This window comes from Palaemon carinicauda, chromosome 38 (genome assembly GCF_036898095.1).
Source record: "Palaemon carinicauda isolate YSFRI2023 chromosome 38, ASM3689809v2, whole genome shotgun sequence".
NCBI lineage: Eukaryota > Metazoa > Arthropoda > Malacostraca > Decapoda > Palaemonidae > Palaemon > Palaemon carinicauda.
Genome location: NC_090762.1, coordinates 13,901,474 through 13,918,969, shown reverse-complemented (window position 1 = coordinate 13,918,969; position 17,496 = coordinate 13,901,474). Strand labels below are relative to the sequence as shown.

General features: G+C 34.7%; 1 protein-coding gene across 1 annotated transcript in view; it reads right to left on the bottom strand.

Moving 5' to 3' along the window:
* The window catches only part of LOC137630241 (titin homolog), a 186,997-nt gene that overhangs the window by 157,666 nt on the left and 11,835 nt on the right, over nucleotides 1-17,496 (bottom strand). The window contains exon 2 of the mRNA XM_068361699.1: nucleotides 4,404-17,465. Coding sequence (XP_068217800.1) covers nucleotides 4,404-17,465 — 13,062 coding nt within the window. The remainder of the gene's footprint in view (nucleotides 1-4,403; nucleotides 17,466-17,496) is intronic.

The window sequence follows — 17,496 nt, the reverse complement described above, 5'->3', positions numbered from 1 at the left end:
AATTCCTGTTTTTAAGGTGTTCAATGGTCACACTTTCCCAATCATTACAACTAATGACTTCACACATTAGGGTCCGAAACTGTCTTATTTTACGGTTTCTTGCCAAGCCCCAAATACTAAAGTTGTGTCGCTCTGTTCTCAGCAATTTTAGCTGCATTGTATTTGTTTGGTCTTGTGTGGATGTATTATAAGATATGGTCATCCCTATATTCATACCTCTGCTTCTTAGTGCTCTGACAGGTATGAAGTATATAAGATAAAGAGATGGAATATCCTCATCGCTTTTGGTAGCCCTCCGTAGTTTTTATCGAAAGTAGCTAATATGTTTAATGAAGATTGAATATTAATTAGAACATGATTAGCTGATCACACATCACTCTTTTTTTCAATCAGAGCTTTTCTGATAGCGGAGGAAGTATGGTGTCCCAAAATTAGGATCAATATGAAAACGTTATTCCACTAAACAAATAAATATATAAGCGAGTTAACCATGGTTACAAAAGATCGAATTTCTTCATCAAGTATTGACATGAATCCCAGGAGTTTTCTGTAATTTCCCTTGTCTTGAGGATTAGAATTTTAAAGGAAAATATGAATTTTGAAATTGTGCTGTTCTACAGTGTTTATTCAACTTAGGACGACAAATGTTTCAGCCAATAATTTTTCGCTATCGCCAGGGTATCCTTACAAAGAAAAACAAACTGTCTTTATAATGGCAGTAAAATTATATAAACAGAAATTAGAAAATCTAAAGTCAACAAATGTGGACATTTTAATGGATTTAGTACAGATATTCATGAAACTATTATTGGAAACATCTGGCTCAATAAAAACCTTTCATTGACGAAAAATCTTGAATTCTCAACGAAGATCCACCACACTATAGTCCATTTCTTTTATCGAGGCAGATGTGCACCGACACGCAGCGGTGCCCTTTTAGCTCGGAAAAGTTTCCCGATCGCTGAGTGGTTAGAATTATCTCGTCCAACCAATCAGCGATCAGGAAACTTTTCCGAGCTAAAAGGGCACCGCTGCGAGTCGGTGCAAATCTGCATCGCTAAAAGAAATGGACTATAGTACCTAATCCTCCAGGATAAGTTCTTGAGGTATTCAACGGAATCTCCTTTAGCTGGAGAGAAGAACATAGTATGAGAAAACTTGAACATTCGATGTACGATACGGCAGTTTGATGCTCAACGTTCTAGCAATCACTAGCCACCCCACTTGAAGCTCGTGGCAACAGTGGGGCCTTACAGCTTTGGCTGAAACAAAGCTGTCGGCAAAAGTGGAATAAATGGAGCAGTACAGTAATAGGTGTTGTCTTTTGCGTCAAAACTTTATCTTTGAAGACAAAAATAATACAGAAAACTAGAAAAGCGAAGTCTTCGTGTAACTGATCACACAAGGGCTTCAGCATTTTATTAAAATTGGATAAAAGATAACTTCGCCCATATATATATATATATATATATATATATATATATATATATATATATATATATACATATATATATATATATATATATATATATATATATATATATTATATATATCAAATTGTATAAACAGTGCACGCGCATATCATAGATGGATACGTTCCATACACCGCAAACATAAATTATATAGTCCACGCCAAATCAAATTAACTAAAAAGGAGACTAAGAATATCCATCTTGGCTTGGAAACCAGGAAGACGTCGTATAACTTCATACACATGTCACTGTTTTGACAGTGACTAGTAGTGACACGTTTGGGCCACGAGATTTGACTAAATCATCTGCAGTGTGACAGTGAAGTTGTGATCGTCATTGTTCTTGCAATTATACTTAGTTTTTTTACGGATATAACAGATAAATTGACCGCTGATAATACTGTACAGGCAAATATTAAATGATCGGGAATTACTTCTGATAAATATTTTAGAAGTTGGCGTTGCTGTAGATGCCTTGGTTAGGTATCTACGAGATATGAATGTTTTGAATAAAATCTAGATATTAAATATATTAATTTTACCTCCATTTTTATATGTTTATAATAAGCTTATCAATATGTTTCTTTTAACTTATGTTTTTATATTTTAAATTAATTCTTTTTATTTCAATATTTTTGATAAGATGGCAGTGAATTTTGCCAAAAATCTATAAACCCAATTCATTCCATTACGAAGTATACACAATTGCATTGATATCCGTCATATTTATAATTATGTCTTTCCCATGGTAAACCCACAATAAAAGCTTTACATGAAAATGAATTGATGATCATCATTTTATAAAGTCACAACGATTGTGATAAGGCTTCAAATAACTTGTTTATCTAAGGCTAAGCATTTGAGATTTAAATCAGAACCAAGTTCCCTTATTTTTTACGATCATTGATTTACATCCGGCGGCAAGCGGGCCTATATTTTTTGTTTCATTAATATCTTAATATTAAAACATCCGTTTGTCCTTTGAAAGTGTGAAACCGATTTTACATACATCATTATTCGACTATGAACCACTTAGTTTTCAATCATTATTAGAATGAAAGGTTTAAAAGGAATTGACAATGGTAATGTCATCAAGTACCTAGTAGTACTTTGATCATGAAAATTTGCCTCAATAGAACATCGTTAAGATACTTTATTCGTTTAACTTTCATGCAATAGTACCTTGCAAAGGGAGTTTTGACCCTCTGGTAACAGATCCAATAACATTTGATATAAATTACATAGGCCATCTAACATCTAGTACAAGGTCCCTTGATCATTCAAGCTCGGTTCACTAACTTTTGGTAACTGGTGCCTTTATTATATGACCATATTTTCTCTATTACAACTAAGTAGGTGGTACATTAAACACCGAAGCCCTTCTTTGCTGATCCCAAGTTCGATTAATTGGTTTGAGGTTTTCTGGCATCCTGACATCTAAGGTCATTGACGCCGACCTCAAGTTCGAGGAGTTTAACATACTGTCTTAATAATTTATGAATTTTAAAGACGCCAAGTATTTAGCATAAACAAGGACCCAAATATTAATTTGGTCTCAGGGTGTAAAGTGAAATTTTAGAATGTCTTACGAGTTTTCCAACTGTCGTTGATTCCCAGTAAGTCGAATGATTAACTGCAAAAATTTATGAAAGTAAACATTAAAACAAAGCAAAATTTTGATTTGTTGCTTGTGGTATGGTATGCATGCAGAAAATATAATACAAATTCAAATATCGTCATTGTCATTCATGAGAGGATGGGGAAGTATATTTCGATGCATGAAAAGGATATTCTGCAGAACGTGCCATGTCTAACAATAGTTCAACTCAAATGATATAAAGAATGATAATGTTATCATTTTTAAATAAGTTTAAATAGTTTTTTAAGTTTAACCCTTTGAGCACAAGGTGTAATTTACGTTCACATTTTACTCCATTCAGCGCCATATGATATTTAACGTCCATTAATTAACATTTTTTATCTTTTATTATTTATGTGTATGAAATTTTACAAAATATACAGCATTATATATCAAGGGAAAGGAATTTTATTCGGCTATATAATGATAAATATTACAATGTCCTATCTTGTATAGTTTTTGTCTTGAGATGAGTTAAGTAAAATGACCAAAAAAAGGGCCTGGAGCTCAAGGCCAAATCTTTTGATGAGGGAATGGCATTCAAAGGGTTAAGAACATAATAGTGTTTCCATTTAATGAAAATGTTTTCACAATGATAAAATACATATATCTTAAACAAACATATTCATCTATTAAGACAAGTATTAATTTCCCAATAAGCATAAAGCTCTAATGAAAAAGCTTCTCCTAAAGCCTTTAACAGTGAAAGCAATGACTAATCAGCTGTTTATATACACATTTAAGTTAAGACAGAAAACATAAGTATTCTATTTGCGAAACAGTAACAGCGTAAGTACTATCCTGTTTTGTAAGCAGCATAAAGCACAATGCTACGTCTAATTTTGAGGCTGAACTAAAAGTGTATCCTCATGCAAGGGCCATCGAAAAGAGGTAGGGGTGAAATTTAAACATGAACTCAAACTGTTCTTTTTATAGGGGTTAGGAACACCTTTAACCAAATGAGGCCTTCTCTGGCTTTAGCTAAGGCCAATATTTTTCTTTGCTCTACTATTTTTGCTAATCCAGATTTTCTTTTCCATGTATTTGATGGATTTTAGAATTTGGGAAGAACAGGGAATTTTAAGGGACAACACACTATGATAAGATAAATTAATAGGCCACATAATGGTTTTGTTATTCATATATAACAGGATGTCCCCAGACCTAGTGTCCTGGGTTATTCTCTATGCATCTAATCAAGGAGTTCAAACATTAACACAAAAGGATGTTAAGGGTAGCCATTAAAACTGTAGGCCATCAGGTATCATGAGTGAACTTTACCCAATGCCATACCTTCCAGTGCGGTAGTATGAGAGGTCAGGGACGGATTCGTTGATGCATAAGGTGAGGAAGGAGCACAGAGGGTGTAATACCCCTTGCTTCTGGCACCAACGAAGTCCGCCAGATAACGTCCCTCAGATTCCACGACATCATCGAAGTCACTAAAGACGTCATTGTCAACATCTCTCTCTATTTCTCCTGTAGCATTTCCATAAGTTGCTGCCTCACATGTATTTGTCATTTCATCATTTGTCAAATAACTCTCTCCAGTTACTAGATCTACACTTACTCTGGAACTACTGTTTGCTTGAATTACTGAGTCTTCAGCTTCAGTTACAGTAAAGTATATGCCTATCTTGTCAGTGCTGGGTGCACTGCCATCTTTGTGATATTGACAGCTTGTTTTTGATTTTTCGTTTTCTTCTAAATCAAACTGGCTGCTGCTTGGACTGTTAGCATTTCTATCTGTATCATCTGTACTTGTTGAATTATCAAATATTTTCCATGATTTGCTCTCGTTTTCTAATTCTTCTGCATACCAATCACTTTTCATATCAGTTTCATCACCACTATCTCTTTCTTTCTCCAATTTCCTGCTCAGTTCATCACAATCCATGCTAACGGTGCTTCCAGATTTTATGCTTTCACTAGGTGCAATTTCTTTGGGTTTTGGTTCATGCGGACTTTTTGGACTAAATGGATTAAGCATATCGTCAAGATCGCTGTCAATAGTTCTCTTTTCACTATCTTCATTGAGTCCTTCTGGTTGCTCTATGTTAATAACGGTATTAACAATCATTACTTGAAATTCACTGTTAGGGTTATTTACATTTTGGTAGCTTTTAGAGTTCGGGATATCTTCTAGATCACTGCCAACACTTTTTCTCTCACTCCCTACACTATCCATACCATCAACATCACTATTTATTTCTCCAGTAGGTAAGCCATCGATACTAATGCTCAAATCTTGGAGTTCCTCAGTTTTGAATTTATTTTCACTTAAATTACTAATTTGGTTTAGCATCTCCTCTAAGTCTTCTGTTTTATCAAATTCACTCTTCCCTTCTGTGTCTGATTTCCAATCTGTTTCGTAAGCACTTGGACATTTCAACTCTTTTGGTGTTTCCTCGTCACTGCTTCTACATGGGTAATTGTTAGCAATGCCCAAGTTTTCTCTGAGCAATGACTGGTTATTGCCATTTATCATTAATGGTACCTGTTCTCCACGATTTAGTGTCCTTGTCATCAAATTACCCGTCCTAGAATCAGAATCATTTGCAATCAGGCAACTTATTTCGTTAAGCAGTTCTTCCGCATCACTGCTGTCCTTTCTTCTCTTGCCAAAGTCTTCATTTGAAGGATTCCACGATGAGGAAGTGCTCATTCTCAAGCTTTCATTCATCGATTCTTCAGCAATCAAATTACTTATTTCATTGAGGATTTCATCTATATCACATTCATCAGTTCTACTGTCTGAGCAATACTCACAGTCTCCACCAGCCTCTATATTTACAGGATCATTCATTGGGACAGAGCTATCCTCGTAGAATTTTTTATCATTCCAAGTATCCAAGTAAAGAATATCATCATTTGTCGATTTCTCTGATCTTTTTCTTACAAAAGAGTTACTTCCACTATCCTTTCCATCTCTGTTACTTGCAAAATCCCAGTCAACATCATCATTTACAAACATAAGATCATTCTTTTCCTCTAGGAAGTCACATATATCTTTGTTTTCGTCTCCAGTTCCTGCTGAATCATGCTTTGTATTTCCCTTCTTATTTTCAATACCATTCTTGACTTGTGCTACTATATCATCCATGTAGTCTTCTTTTTCCCCAAATTCCATTTTTAAAATGGTATCAAAGTCTATTGTAGAATCCCCTTGGTGATGATCATTTGAAGAAATATCAGAACCAGACACTGATTCCAGTGGAGCATGTATATCTTGGATCTGGTTCTGAGTTCCCGCTACAGAAATGAGAAGTTTGCTTGCTGCTATATTCCCTGTTACAAATTCTCCCTCGGTAGAATTTGATACCATTACTGTTTGGGCCTCCATTCCATCTACATTCTCAATATGCATTTTATCAGGCATCCTACAGACACTTCCAGAAACACCTTTCAGAACTGATCCTTCCTTACTCAATCGTTCTTGCACATCATCACATTGATCTTGGCATTTCATTTCATCTCTCGTATCCCAGTTACTGTACTCGCTCAAATTTTCAAATACTTCTTTGTTTTCTAATGCACATGGCTTATCCCTCACATTTTTCTGTTTTTGACTACTCTTTTGCTCATTTACTACTAACCTTTGGTTAACTACCATATCCCATAATCCCCGGTTCCTATTTCTTCCCCTTCCGTGCCTTGCACGTTTTAACTTCAAAACCTCTAACTGCCAAGGAACTAAACCTGTTGGATGACCTAACAAAATTTTCTTTTGACTTTTTATCTCTTTAGAACCATCTATGCCCCTTGTTTCATTACTTTCTGTTTCATCTGCTATTTCTGATGCTTCCTCTTCAGTTTCCCAAACTGTTTCCCATCCGCTACTTTCATCTTCTTTGAGATTCAAATATTCTTTGTCAACTAAATTATGAACTACATTATTAATCAACCCCTCTCTAGACATCTCTTCATTGTCTTCCTCATTATTCACAACTAACTGTTCATCATTTCTAACAGCTCGATGATATGGTTTAGAAATTACTCTGGCTTCGTCCTCTCTTAATTTTTCATTTTTAAAGGCTTTCTCTTCTTCACAATCATAAAGATCTTGTTTCTTTATGTTACTTCCCCGAATTACCTTTTTTCGATCAAATCTTTTTACAAATATTTCACTGTTACTAACATCTTCGGAAACAGATGTTTCTTCTGTTGGTCTGGTTTCACCTTTCTTTATATGTTGGCTTAGCTTACTAACCCTAAATCTCGCCCTGTTGTCTTCACTTACACTCTCTTCTGAAAATGATGCGTCTTCAGAGTTTTCTTTTTCCCTTTTTACTATACGACGTAACCTACGAACTCTAACCCTCATCCCTCTACCCTCACTTTTACTACTTTCTTCTGAGAAGGATGTGTCTTCAGACAGATCATGTTTATTTTCTTTGATTTGTCCCTTGTTATTATCGTATGATTCGTCAGCATTAGATTGATCATCATCGTAACAGCTTCTGTTGTGGTCTTCTGTTGTGTCTGTGTCTGTTCTCTCACATATTTCTTCCTTTTTAAGAGCTAGTTCATGTCTTTCGGATGTTTCATCTGCCTTACTTGGTTCAACCCTTAGATAACTTTCATTTGCTTTGTCACGTGTGCTTTCATATACTACTTTTGTATCTAATTCACTCATATTATTAAATGCATTTATTTCCTGATTTTTCCATACGTGTGCTTTCTCAGCCTCACATGATTTATCTGTTTTAAAGTTCATATATTTTCCCTTAGACCGTTCCACAGAGTTGTTTAGACCTCCTGTATCATGACTTATCTCTGATATTTCATCACTGCCATCTGAAGCATACTTCTGACTGACTTCATAGATTTCAAAAGCCTCCTCAAACCTAACACATTTCTGGGTCTTCTTTTTCAATTCTGGGATTTCTTCAGTGTGATTCACTTCTGTTTCGTCATTTGGGTCTTTTACTTCAAAAACGTCTACTTCTTTCTCTGCGCTAAAATTTCTGGATAGTGCCAACATTCCCTTATTTTTATTTGAAAGTTCGTCCATCTTATCTATATGACATAGTTTTAAACTTACTTCTTTTAGGTTCGATTTCTGATCACTGTCAAATACTTTGTGAAGTTCAGAGTTTTCTATTTTATTTTCTGATTTATTATCACTTAATTCATCAACTTTAGAATCCAGATCTAGCAAGTTAGAGTTTTCTCCAATTTCAGGAGATTTTGCTTGTTCATTGATTAATTCCTCCTCCTCATTGATTTTTTCAACGTCTCTGTACTGGACCAAGGGACCTGTTTCTTGTATGTGTGATGTTTCTTCATTATCAGTCATATCATCCATATCAAGGCTGATATCCCTTATTTCAGACATATCTTCTGTCTTGATAGAAATCTCCTTTACAAGACTTGAATCTTTGATTTCAGAGGATTTTGCACCTTCGCTTATTTCATCAATTTCCGAATTAAGGTAATTAGTTTTTGAAGGTCCTACAATTTCCTCAGACATTTCTTTTTCAACGTGTTCTTGCAAAGATTCAAATGGTTCTACATTGACATTCAATTTCTCCTTTATTTCATTCAATTTTTCATCGGAGTTTTCCAATTCCCTCACTTCATCTTTATGACATAAAATCCCAATTTGCATTTTCGTCTCAGACACAGCATCAGTTTCAAACTTGTTCTCACCAACACATGAATTTATTTGGTTATAATTTCCTTCATTTATAAAATTTTCTTCAGTTTCATCAGATTTGAATCTATCAAGACATAATAAATCCTGAATTTCTGATTTTCCTTTACTCTGAGGTCCTTCTTTACTTTCAATCGATGGGAGATTTGTCATTCCTCTCTCTTCACCATTTTCATCATTAGCACAATCTTCTCTGTTGCCCATATTTTCCCAAATTTTTGAAGTTTCTCCTGTTAGCCTCTCTTCTGTAACCTTTTCAGAACTGTTATCTTTTATTTCAGAACATTCTTCCACTGATTTTTCTTCAGTTTCGAAACTTTCATCATTTCTGCATATGTCTTCGATTTTAGAATCGTTCCCTTCTTCGTGGACAAGATCAGTAATTTTAGGTTCATAATTTTCCTCAATTTTAGATTTTCCTTCATTTTCAGATACCTTTTCCCTACCAAGGCTTACATCCTCAGCCTCTGACATTTCTTCAGTTTTGTATTTTACGTCAATGTCAGATGCTGTACTTTCATCCTCTTTATCTATTTTGTCTTTTGTTTCACATTTCCCAACATTCTCAAATATATCTTCGTTTTCAGATGCTTCTTCATTTCCAAGACATAAATCCTCTATGTTGTATCTTTCTTCAGCTTCATATTTAACATCAAATTCAGATGTTTCTTCTCTTTCAAGAGGCATTTCCACTCCTGGACTTATAGCCACTATCTTTGATCTTACTTCAGTTCCACATTCCTTTTCCTGTCCAAGACTTTCATCTATCTCTGAACTTTCTTCAGTTCCAGATGCCTCTACATTTTCAAGACGTACATTCTCTAATTCAGGTCTTTCCTCAGTTGCATAATAGTCATCAATTTCTGATGCCCTTTCTTCTCCAGAACTTTCTTCAATTTCTGATACCTTTTCTTTCTCAATACCTGCATCCAATATTAATTTTTCTTCCATCTCACAATTTTCATCAATTTCTTTTTTCTTTTTAATACTGTATTCCTTTTCCTTTTCAATACATACATCATCTGTCTCAGATATTTCGTCAGTTTCAGATGCCTCCTCATTTGCAAGACTTACATTCTCAAATTCTGATCTTTCCTCAGTTTCATTTTTGTCATTAATTTCAGATGTGTCTTCTATTTCAAATACCTTCTCATCTCCAGATCTGTCTTCGACTACTGATACCTCCTCTATCCCAATACTTACATCCAATATTAAGTTTTCTTCTATTTCAAAATTTTCATCAATTTCTTTTTTTTTTTTCATACTGTATTCCTTTTCCTTTTCAATACATACATCATCTGTATCTGATCTTTCGTCAGTTTCAGATGCCTCCTTATTTGCAAGACTTACATTCTCTAATTCTGAGCTTTCCTCAGTTTCATTTTTGTCATTAATTTCAGATGTGTCTTCTATATCAGATACCTTATCATCTCCAGATCTTTCTTCGACTTCTGATACCTCTTCTATCCCAATACTTACATCCAATATTAAGTTTTCTTCTATTTCAAAATTTTCATAAATTTTTTTCTTTTTCATATTGTATTCCTTTTCCTTTTCAATACATACATCATCTGTCTGTGATCTTTCGTCATTTTCAGAAGCCGCTTCCTTTGCAAGACTTACATTCTTCAATTCTGATCTTTCTTCAGTTTCATATTTGTCATAAATTCCAGACGTGTCTTCTATTTCAGAAACCTTCTTATTTTCTGATACCTTTTCTTCCTCAATATTTACATCAAATATTGGTTTCTCTTCTGTTTTACAATTTTCATTATTCTTTTTTATTTTTATAATGTATGGCTTTTCCTTTTCAAGACTTACATCATCTGTGTCAGATCTTTCATCAGTTTCAGATGCCTCTTCCTTTTCAAGACTTACATCATCTGTCTCAGATCTTTCGTGAGTTTCAGGTGCCTCTTCCTTTTCAAGACTTAGATCATCTGTCGCAGATCTTTCGTGAATTTCAGGTGCCTCTTCTTTTGCAAGACTTAAATTTTCCAATTCGGATTTATCTTCGGTTTCATATTTATCATCAATTTCTGATGTGTCTTCTATTTCAGAAACCTTTTCATCTTCTGATACCTTTTCTTCCTCAATATTTACATCAAATGTTGGCTTTTCTTCTATTTCGCAATTTTCATCAATTCCTTTTGTCATTTTCATACTGTATGCCTTTTCCTTTTCAAGGCTTACATCATCTGTCTCAGATCTTTCGTGAGTTTCAGGTGCCTCTTCCTTTGCAAGACTTACATCATCTGTCTCAGATCTTTCGTCAGTTTCTGATTCTTCTTCCTTTGCAAGACTTACATTCTCCAATTCGGATTTATCTTCGGTTTCATATTTGTCATCAATTTCAGAAACCTTTTCATCTTCTGATACCTTTTCTTCCTCAATATTTACATCAAATGTTGGCTTTTCTTCTATTTCGCAATTTTCATCAATTCCTTTTGTCATTTTCATACTGTATGCCTTTTCCTTTTCATCATCTGTCTCAGATCTTTTGTGAGTTTCAGGTGCCTCTTCCTTTGGAAGACCTACATCATCTGTCTCAGATCTTTCGTCAGTTTCAGTTTCGTCTTCCTTTGCAAGACTTACATTCTCCAATTCGGATTTATCTTCGGTTTCATATTTGTCATCAATTTCAGACGTGCCTTCTTTTTCAGACACCTTCTCATCTTCTGATACCTTTTCTTCCTCAATATTTACATCAACTGTTGGCTTTTCTTCTATTTCGTAATTTTCATCAATTCCTTTTGTCATTTTCATACTGTATGCCGTTTCCTTTTCAAGGCTTACATCATCTGCCTCAGATCTTTCGCGAGTTTTAGGTGCCTTTTCCTTTTCAAGACTTACATCATCTGTTTCAGATCTTTCGTGAGTTTCAGGTGCCTCTTCCTTTTCAAGACTTACATCATCTGTCTCAGATATTTCGTGAGTTTCAGTTGCCTCTTCTTTTGCGAGACTTACATTCTCCAATTCTGATCTTTCTTCAGTTTCAAATTTGTCATCAATTTCAGATGTGTCTTTTATTTTAGGTACCTTCTCATCTTGTGATATCTCTTCTTTATCCATATTTACATCCAATATTGGTTTTTCTTCTTTTTCAAAATTTTCATCAATTTCTTTAGTCATTTTCATACTGTATGCCTTTTCCTTTTCAAGACTTAGATCATCCGTCTCAGATCTTTCGTCACTTTCAGATTCCTTTTCCTTTGCAAGACTTACATCATCTGTCTCAGATCTTTCGTCACTTTCAGATTCCTTTTCCTTTGCAAGACTTACATCATCTGTCTGAGATCTTTCGTCACTTTCAGATTCCTCTTCCTTTGCAAAACTTACATCATCTTTCTCAGATCTCTCGTGAGTTTCAGGTGCCTCTTCCTTTGCAAGACTTACATCATCTGTCTCAGATCTTTCGTCAGTTTCAGATTCTTCTTCCTTTGCTAGACTTACATTCTCCAATTCGGATTTATCTTCGGTTCCATATTTGTCATCAATTTCAGAAACCTTTTCATCTTCTGATACCTTTTCTTCCTCAATATTTACATCAAATGTTGGCTTTTCTTCTATTTCGCAATTTTCATAAATACCTTTTGTCATTTTCATACTGTATGCCTTTTCCTTTTCAAGGCTTACATCATCTGTCTCAGATCTTTCGTGAGTATCAGGTGCCTCTTCCTTTTCGAGACTTACATCATCTGTCTCAGATCTTTCGTCAGTTTCTGATTCTTCTTCCTTTGCAAGACTTACATCATCTGTCTGAGATCTTTCGTCACTTTCAGATTCCTTTTCTTTTGCAAAACTTACATCATCTGTCTCAGATCTTTCGGGAGTTTCAGGTGCCTCTTCCTTTGCAAGACCTACATCATCTGTCTCAGATCTTTCGGGAGTTTCAGGTGCCTCTTCCTTTGCAAAACCTACATCGTCTGTCTCAGATCTTTCGTCAGTTTCATATTCTTCTTCCTTTGCAAGACTTACATCCTCCAATTCGGATTTATCTTCGGTTTCATATTTGTCATCAATTTCAGATTTGTCTTCTGTTTCAGAAACCTTCTCATCTTCTGATACCTTTTCTTCCTCAATATTTACATCAAATGTTGGCTTTTCTTCTATTTCGCAATTTTCATCAATTCCTTTTGTCATTTTCATACTGTATGCCTTTTCCTTTTCAAGGCTTACATCATCTGTCTCAGATCTTTCGTGAGTTTCAGGTGCCTCTTCCTTTGCAAGACTTACATCATCTGTCTCAGATCTTTCGTCAGTTTCTGATTCTTCTTCCTTTGCAAGACTCACATTCTCCAATTCGGATTTATCTTCGGTTTCATATTTGTCATCAATTTCAGAAACCTTTTCATCTTCTGATACCTTTTCTTCCTCAATATTTACATCAAATGTTGGCTTTTCTTCTATTTCGCAATTTTCATAAATTCCTTTTGTCATTTTCATACTGTATGCCTTTTCCTTTTCAAGGCTTACATCATCTGTCTCAGATCTTTCGTGAGTTTCAGGTGCCTCTTTCTTTGCAAGACTTACATCATCTGTCTCAGATCTTTCGTCAGTTTCTGATTCTTCTTCCTTTGCAAGACTTACATTCTCCAATTCGGATTTATCTTCGGTTTCATATTTGTCATCAATTTCAGACACCTTCTCATCTTCTGATACCTTTTCTTCCTCAATATTTACATCAAATGTTGGCTTTTCTTCTATTTCGCAATTTTCATAAATTCCTTTTGTCATTTTCATACTGTATGCTGTATCCTTTTCAAGGCTTACATCATCTGTCTCAGATCTTTCGTGAGTTTCAGGTGCCTTTTCCTTTTCAAGACTGACATCATCTGTTTCAGATCTTTCGCGAGTTTCAGGTGCCTCTTCCTTTTCAAGACTTACATCATCTGTCTCAGATCTTTCGTGAGTTTCAGTTGCCTCTTCTTTTGCGAGACTTACATTCTCCAATTCTGATCTTTCTTCAGTTTCAAATTTGTCATCAATTTCAGATGTGTCTTTTATTTTAGGTACCTTCTCATCTTGTGATATCTCTTCTTTATCCATATTTACATCCAATATTGGTTTTTCTTCTTTTTCAAAATTTTCATCAATTTCTTTAGTCATTTTCATACTGTATGCCTTTTCCTTTTCAAGACCTAGATTTTCCGTTTCTGATCTTTCGTCACTTTCAGATTCCTTTTCCATTGCAAGACTTACATCATCTGTCTCAGATCTTTCGTCACTTTCAGATTCCTTTTCCTTTGCAAGACTTACATCATCTGTCTCAGATCTTTCGTCACTTTCAGATTCCTCTTCCTTTGCAAGACTTACATCATCTGTCTCAGATCTTTCGTCACTTTCAGATTCCTTTTCCTTTGCAAGACTTACATCATCTGTCTGAGATCTTTCGTCACTTTCAGATTCCTTTTCCTTTGCAAGACTTACATCATCTGTCTGAGATCTTTCGTCACTTTCAGATTCCTTTTCCTTTGCAAGACTTACATTCTCCAATTCGGATCTTTCTTCAGTTTCATATTTGTCATCAATTTGAGATGTGTATCCTTTTTCAGATACCTTCTCATCTTCTGATACATTTTCTTCCTCAATATTTACATTTAATATTGATTTTTCTTCTATTTCACAATTTTCATAAATTTCTGTTGTCTTTCTCATACTGTATTCCTTTTCTTTTTCAATTTCTACATCATCTGCCTGCGATCTTTCGTCAGTTTCAGATGCCTCTTCATGTGAAAGACTTATGTTCTCGAATTCGGATTTATCTTCGGTTTCATATTTGTCATCAATTTCAGATGTGTCTTCTATTTCAGATACCTTCTTATCTCCAGATCTTTCTCCAACTTCTGATACCTTTTCTTTCTCAATACTTATATCCAATGTTGAGTTCTCTTCTATTTCCAAATTTCCACCAATTTCTTTTGTCCTTTTGATTTTGTAAGCCTGTTCCTTTTCATGCTGCATATCATCTGTCTTAGATCTTTCTTCAGTATCATTTGTCTCAACCTTTTCAGAGCTTTCTTCATCACTTTCACTTTTCTCTTTAATTTCAGATGCCTTTTCATATTCTAGACTTACGTCCTCCATCTCTGATTTTTGTTCAGTTTCCGGTCCTTTGCATGCAGTTTCCTTTTCATTTCCTCCAACTTCTGTTTGTGCTCTCTCTTCATTTTCACCCCTTCCGACTCTCTCATTGCTTTTTGAATTTTTAGTCTCCTTTTTCTTACCAAGATATACAATATCCATCTGTGATTTGTCATCTATATGTTCAATTTCTTTTCTTTCTGATCCTTTTTCAGCTTCCTGTTGTCTATCCATTTCCGACATTTCTTCGGTGCTCAATGAAACTTCAGGTATTTGTTCAACTTTACATATTTCTTCAACTTCACAATTTTCTCCCATTTCAGATAATGTTTCGATTTCAGAATGTGAGTCCTCTGTTTCTTCAGATTCAGGCGTTTCTTTCATTTCAGAATTTTCATCTATTCCAAAGATCTCTCTTGCCAAGGATATATCCTCTACTCCGTTGTTTCCATTGAGATTGATAAATATCTCCCTCTCAAGATCAATATTCTTCATTTCATATCCTCTTTCCTCTATACTTGGCATATCCTTTACATCTAGCCTGGCATCACTTTCCAAATTTTTCACCTTGCCAAAAGATTCATGAATTTCAAGAGAAATTACATCAGTTTCCGTATTCTCAACAATCTCGTGTATTTCGTCTTTCAAAATATCTTCGTTTGTTCCATATCTCATGCCTGATGTATATAATGTGTTAACTTCATATGTTTCTTCTGCTTCCAGTAATTCCTTTTCTGTTTGTAAACTGCCTTTAATTGCAAATTTTAATTCATTTACACATTTCTCATCTCCATTTATATCTTCAATTTCAAATATTTCCTCATTTTCATATTTTTCTTTGACTTCCAGTGAACTTTCTTCTTCAACATTGTCTACTATTTCTGAACTTTCTTCACTATCAAAATTGTTTTCACATTTTGCCTTTCCTCCAATTACTTGTGATTTCTCCTTTTCATCCGTACCACATTTCTCAGAAAATTCTTCCGTTTCAGATATTTCTTCATCTTCATATGTATCCCCCATTCTCGTAGGGGTGATCCTTTCAACTTGACCACCATTTTCTTCACATAGCTCTTCACCTTCAGATGACTTATCCATATCAAGGGAAATGTCCTTTTTATCAGATGTTTCTTCAATTTCAAATTTGTCCTCAATGTCGAGTGATTTTCGCGTACCAAGAGATGAACTGTCTGTTTCTGAACTTTCGAATACTTCATGTTCCTTCTTCTCTTCAAGTCCAAGAGATTTCTCCTCTAATTCCCATTTTTCATTGCCAGAAAACTTGCTATTTTCTTCATGTGATTCGAAGTTCTCATCTATCTCAGCATATTCCTCCTTTTCAAAGGGATTTTCCATTTCATAGCTTTTTTCAAAATCATAGTTTTCACTTTTGGATATGTCTAGCGTTAACAAGGATTTCTTGCTTCCAAAGTCTATCTTCCCCTCATTAGTCCTTTCATCAATAGTACCTTCACATGGCTCTTCTCTTATTACCGAAGTCTCTCCTACAAAAGATTTATTTACTGTTCTTAGCAATATTTCGTTCCCAACATAATTTTCTTCTTTGTGGGATTCTTCTTTACTTTGTGATAGTTCTTCTGTTCTAGATCTCCAATCAGACACAGATTCTTCCTCTGTGTCAAAATAAATCTCATCTTCGTCTGTTGTTTGCACTTCAAGGGGAGCTTCTTTCATGTCTGATTCCTTTCCACTATCACTGTTTCCTTCGCTTTTAAAGCTTCCTTCATTTTCAGATATTTGCTCAGTCAAAACTAATTTATCTTCAGAAAATCTTTCTTTTAATTCAGACATTTCTTCTGCATCAGATGTAACACACTTTTCATCTTCAGATAATTTTTCAAGTAAGGGCAAGTTCTTTTCGCCAAATATTTCACTTAGTTCAGATTTATTTCCAGATTCAGATTTGAAACTATCTTCATTTTCAAATATTTCTTCAATCAAAGCTGAGTTCTCTTCAAAAATCATTTCTTTTATTTCAGATTTTTCAGGAGGTTCCAATTTTAAACTATCTTCATTTTCAAACATCTCTTCGCTTGAAGCTGAATTCTCCTCTTTGATAGATATTTCATTTACTTCAGATTTTTTTCTGGATTCATATTTAAGACCTTCTATACTTTCAGATATTTCCCCAATCAAAATTAGCTTTTCTTCAGAAAGCATTTCCTTTGATTCAGACTTTTCATCTATATTAGATCTAAAACTACCCTCGTTTCCTGATATTTCTCCAATTAAAGCTGGGTTCTTCTCTTCAAAAAATAGTTCCTTCACTCCATATTTTTCTTCTATTTCCGATTTTCCATCGTCTTCTGACATTTCTTCAATTTCATACGATGTCTCAAAACAGATACTCTTTCTGCCATGAGATTTTTCGTCAGTTCCAGATTTCCATTCTGACACAGATTCTTCCTCAGTGTCAAAATACACTTCATCTTCTTGTGATCCGTGTGTGTCAAGGCATTCCTCTTTTAGGGCAGACTTCTCTTCTGTATTATATTTGCTTTCAGTTTTAGAAATTTCTTCAATTCCCGATATTTCTTCTACAGCTGATGAATTCCTGCTTTTAGGGCAAATACCCGTTATGTCAGATTTCTTCTCTGTTTTATGTATAATTGGATTTTCTGAAAT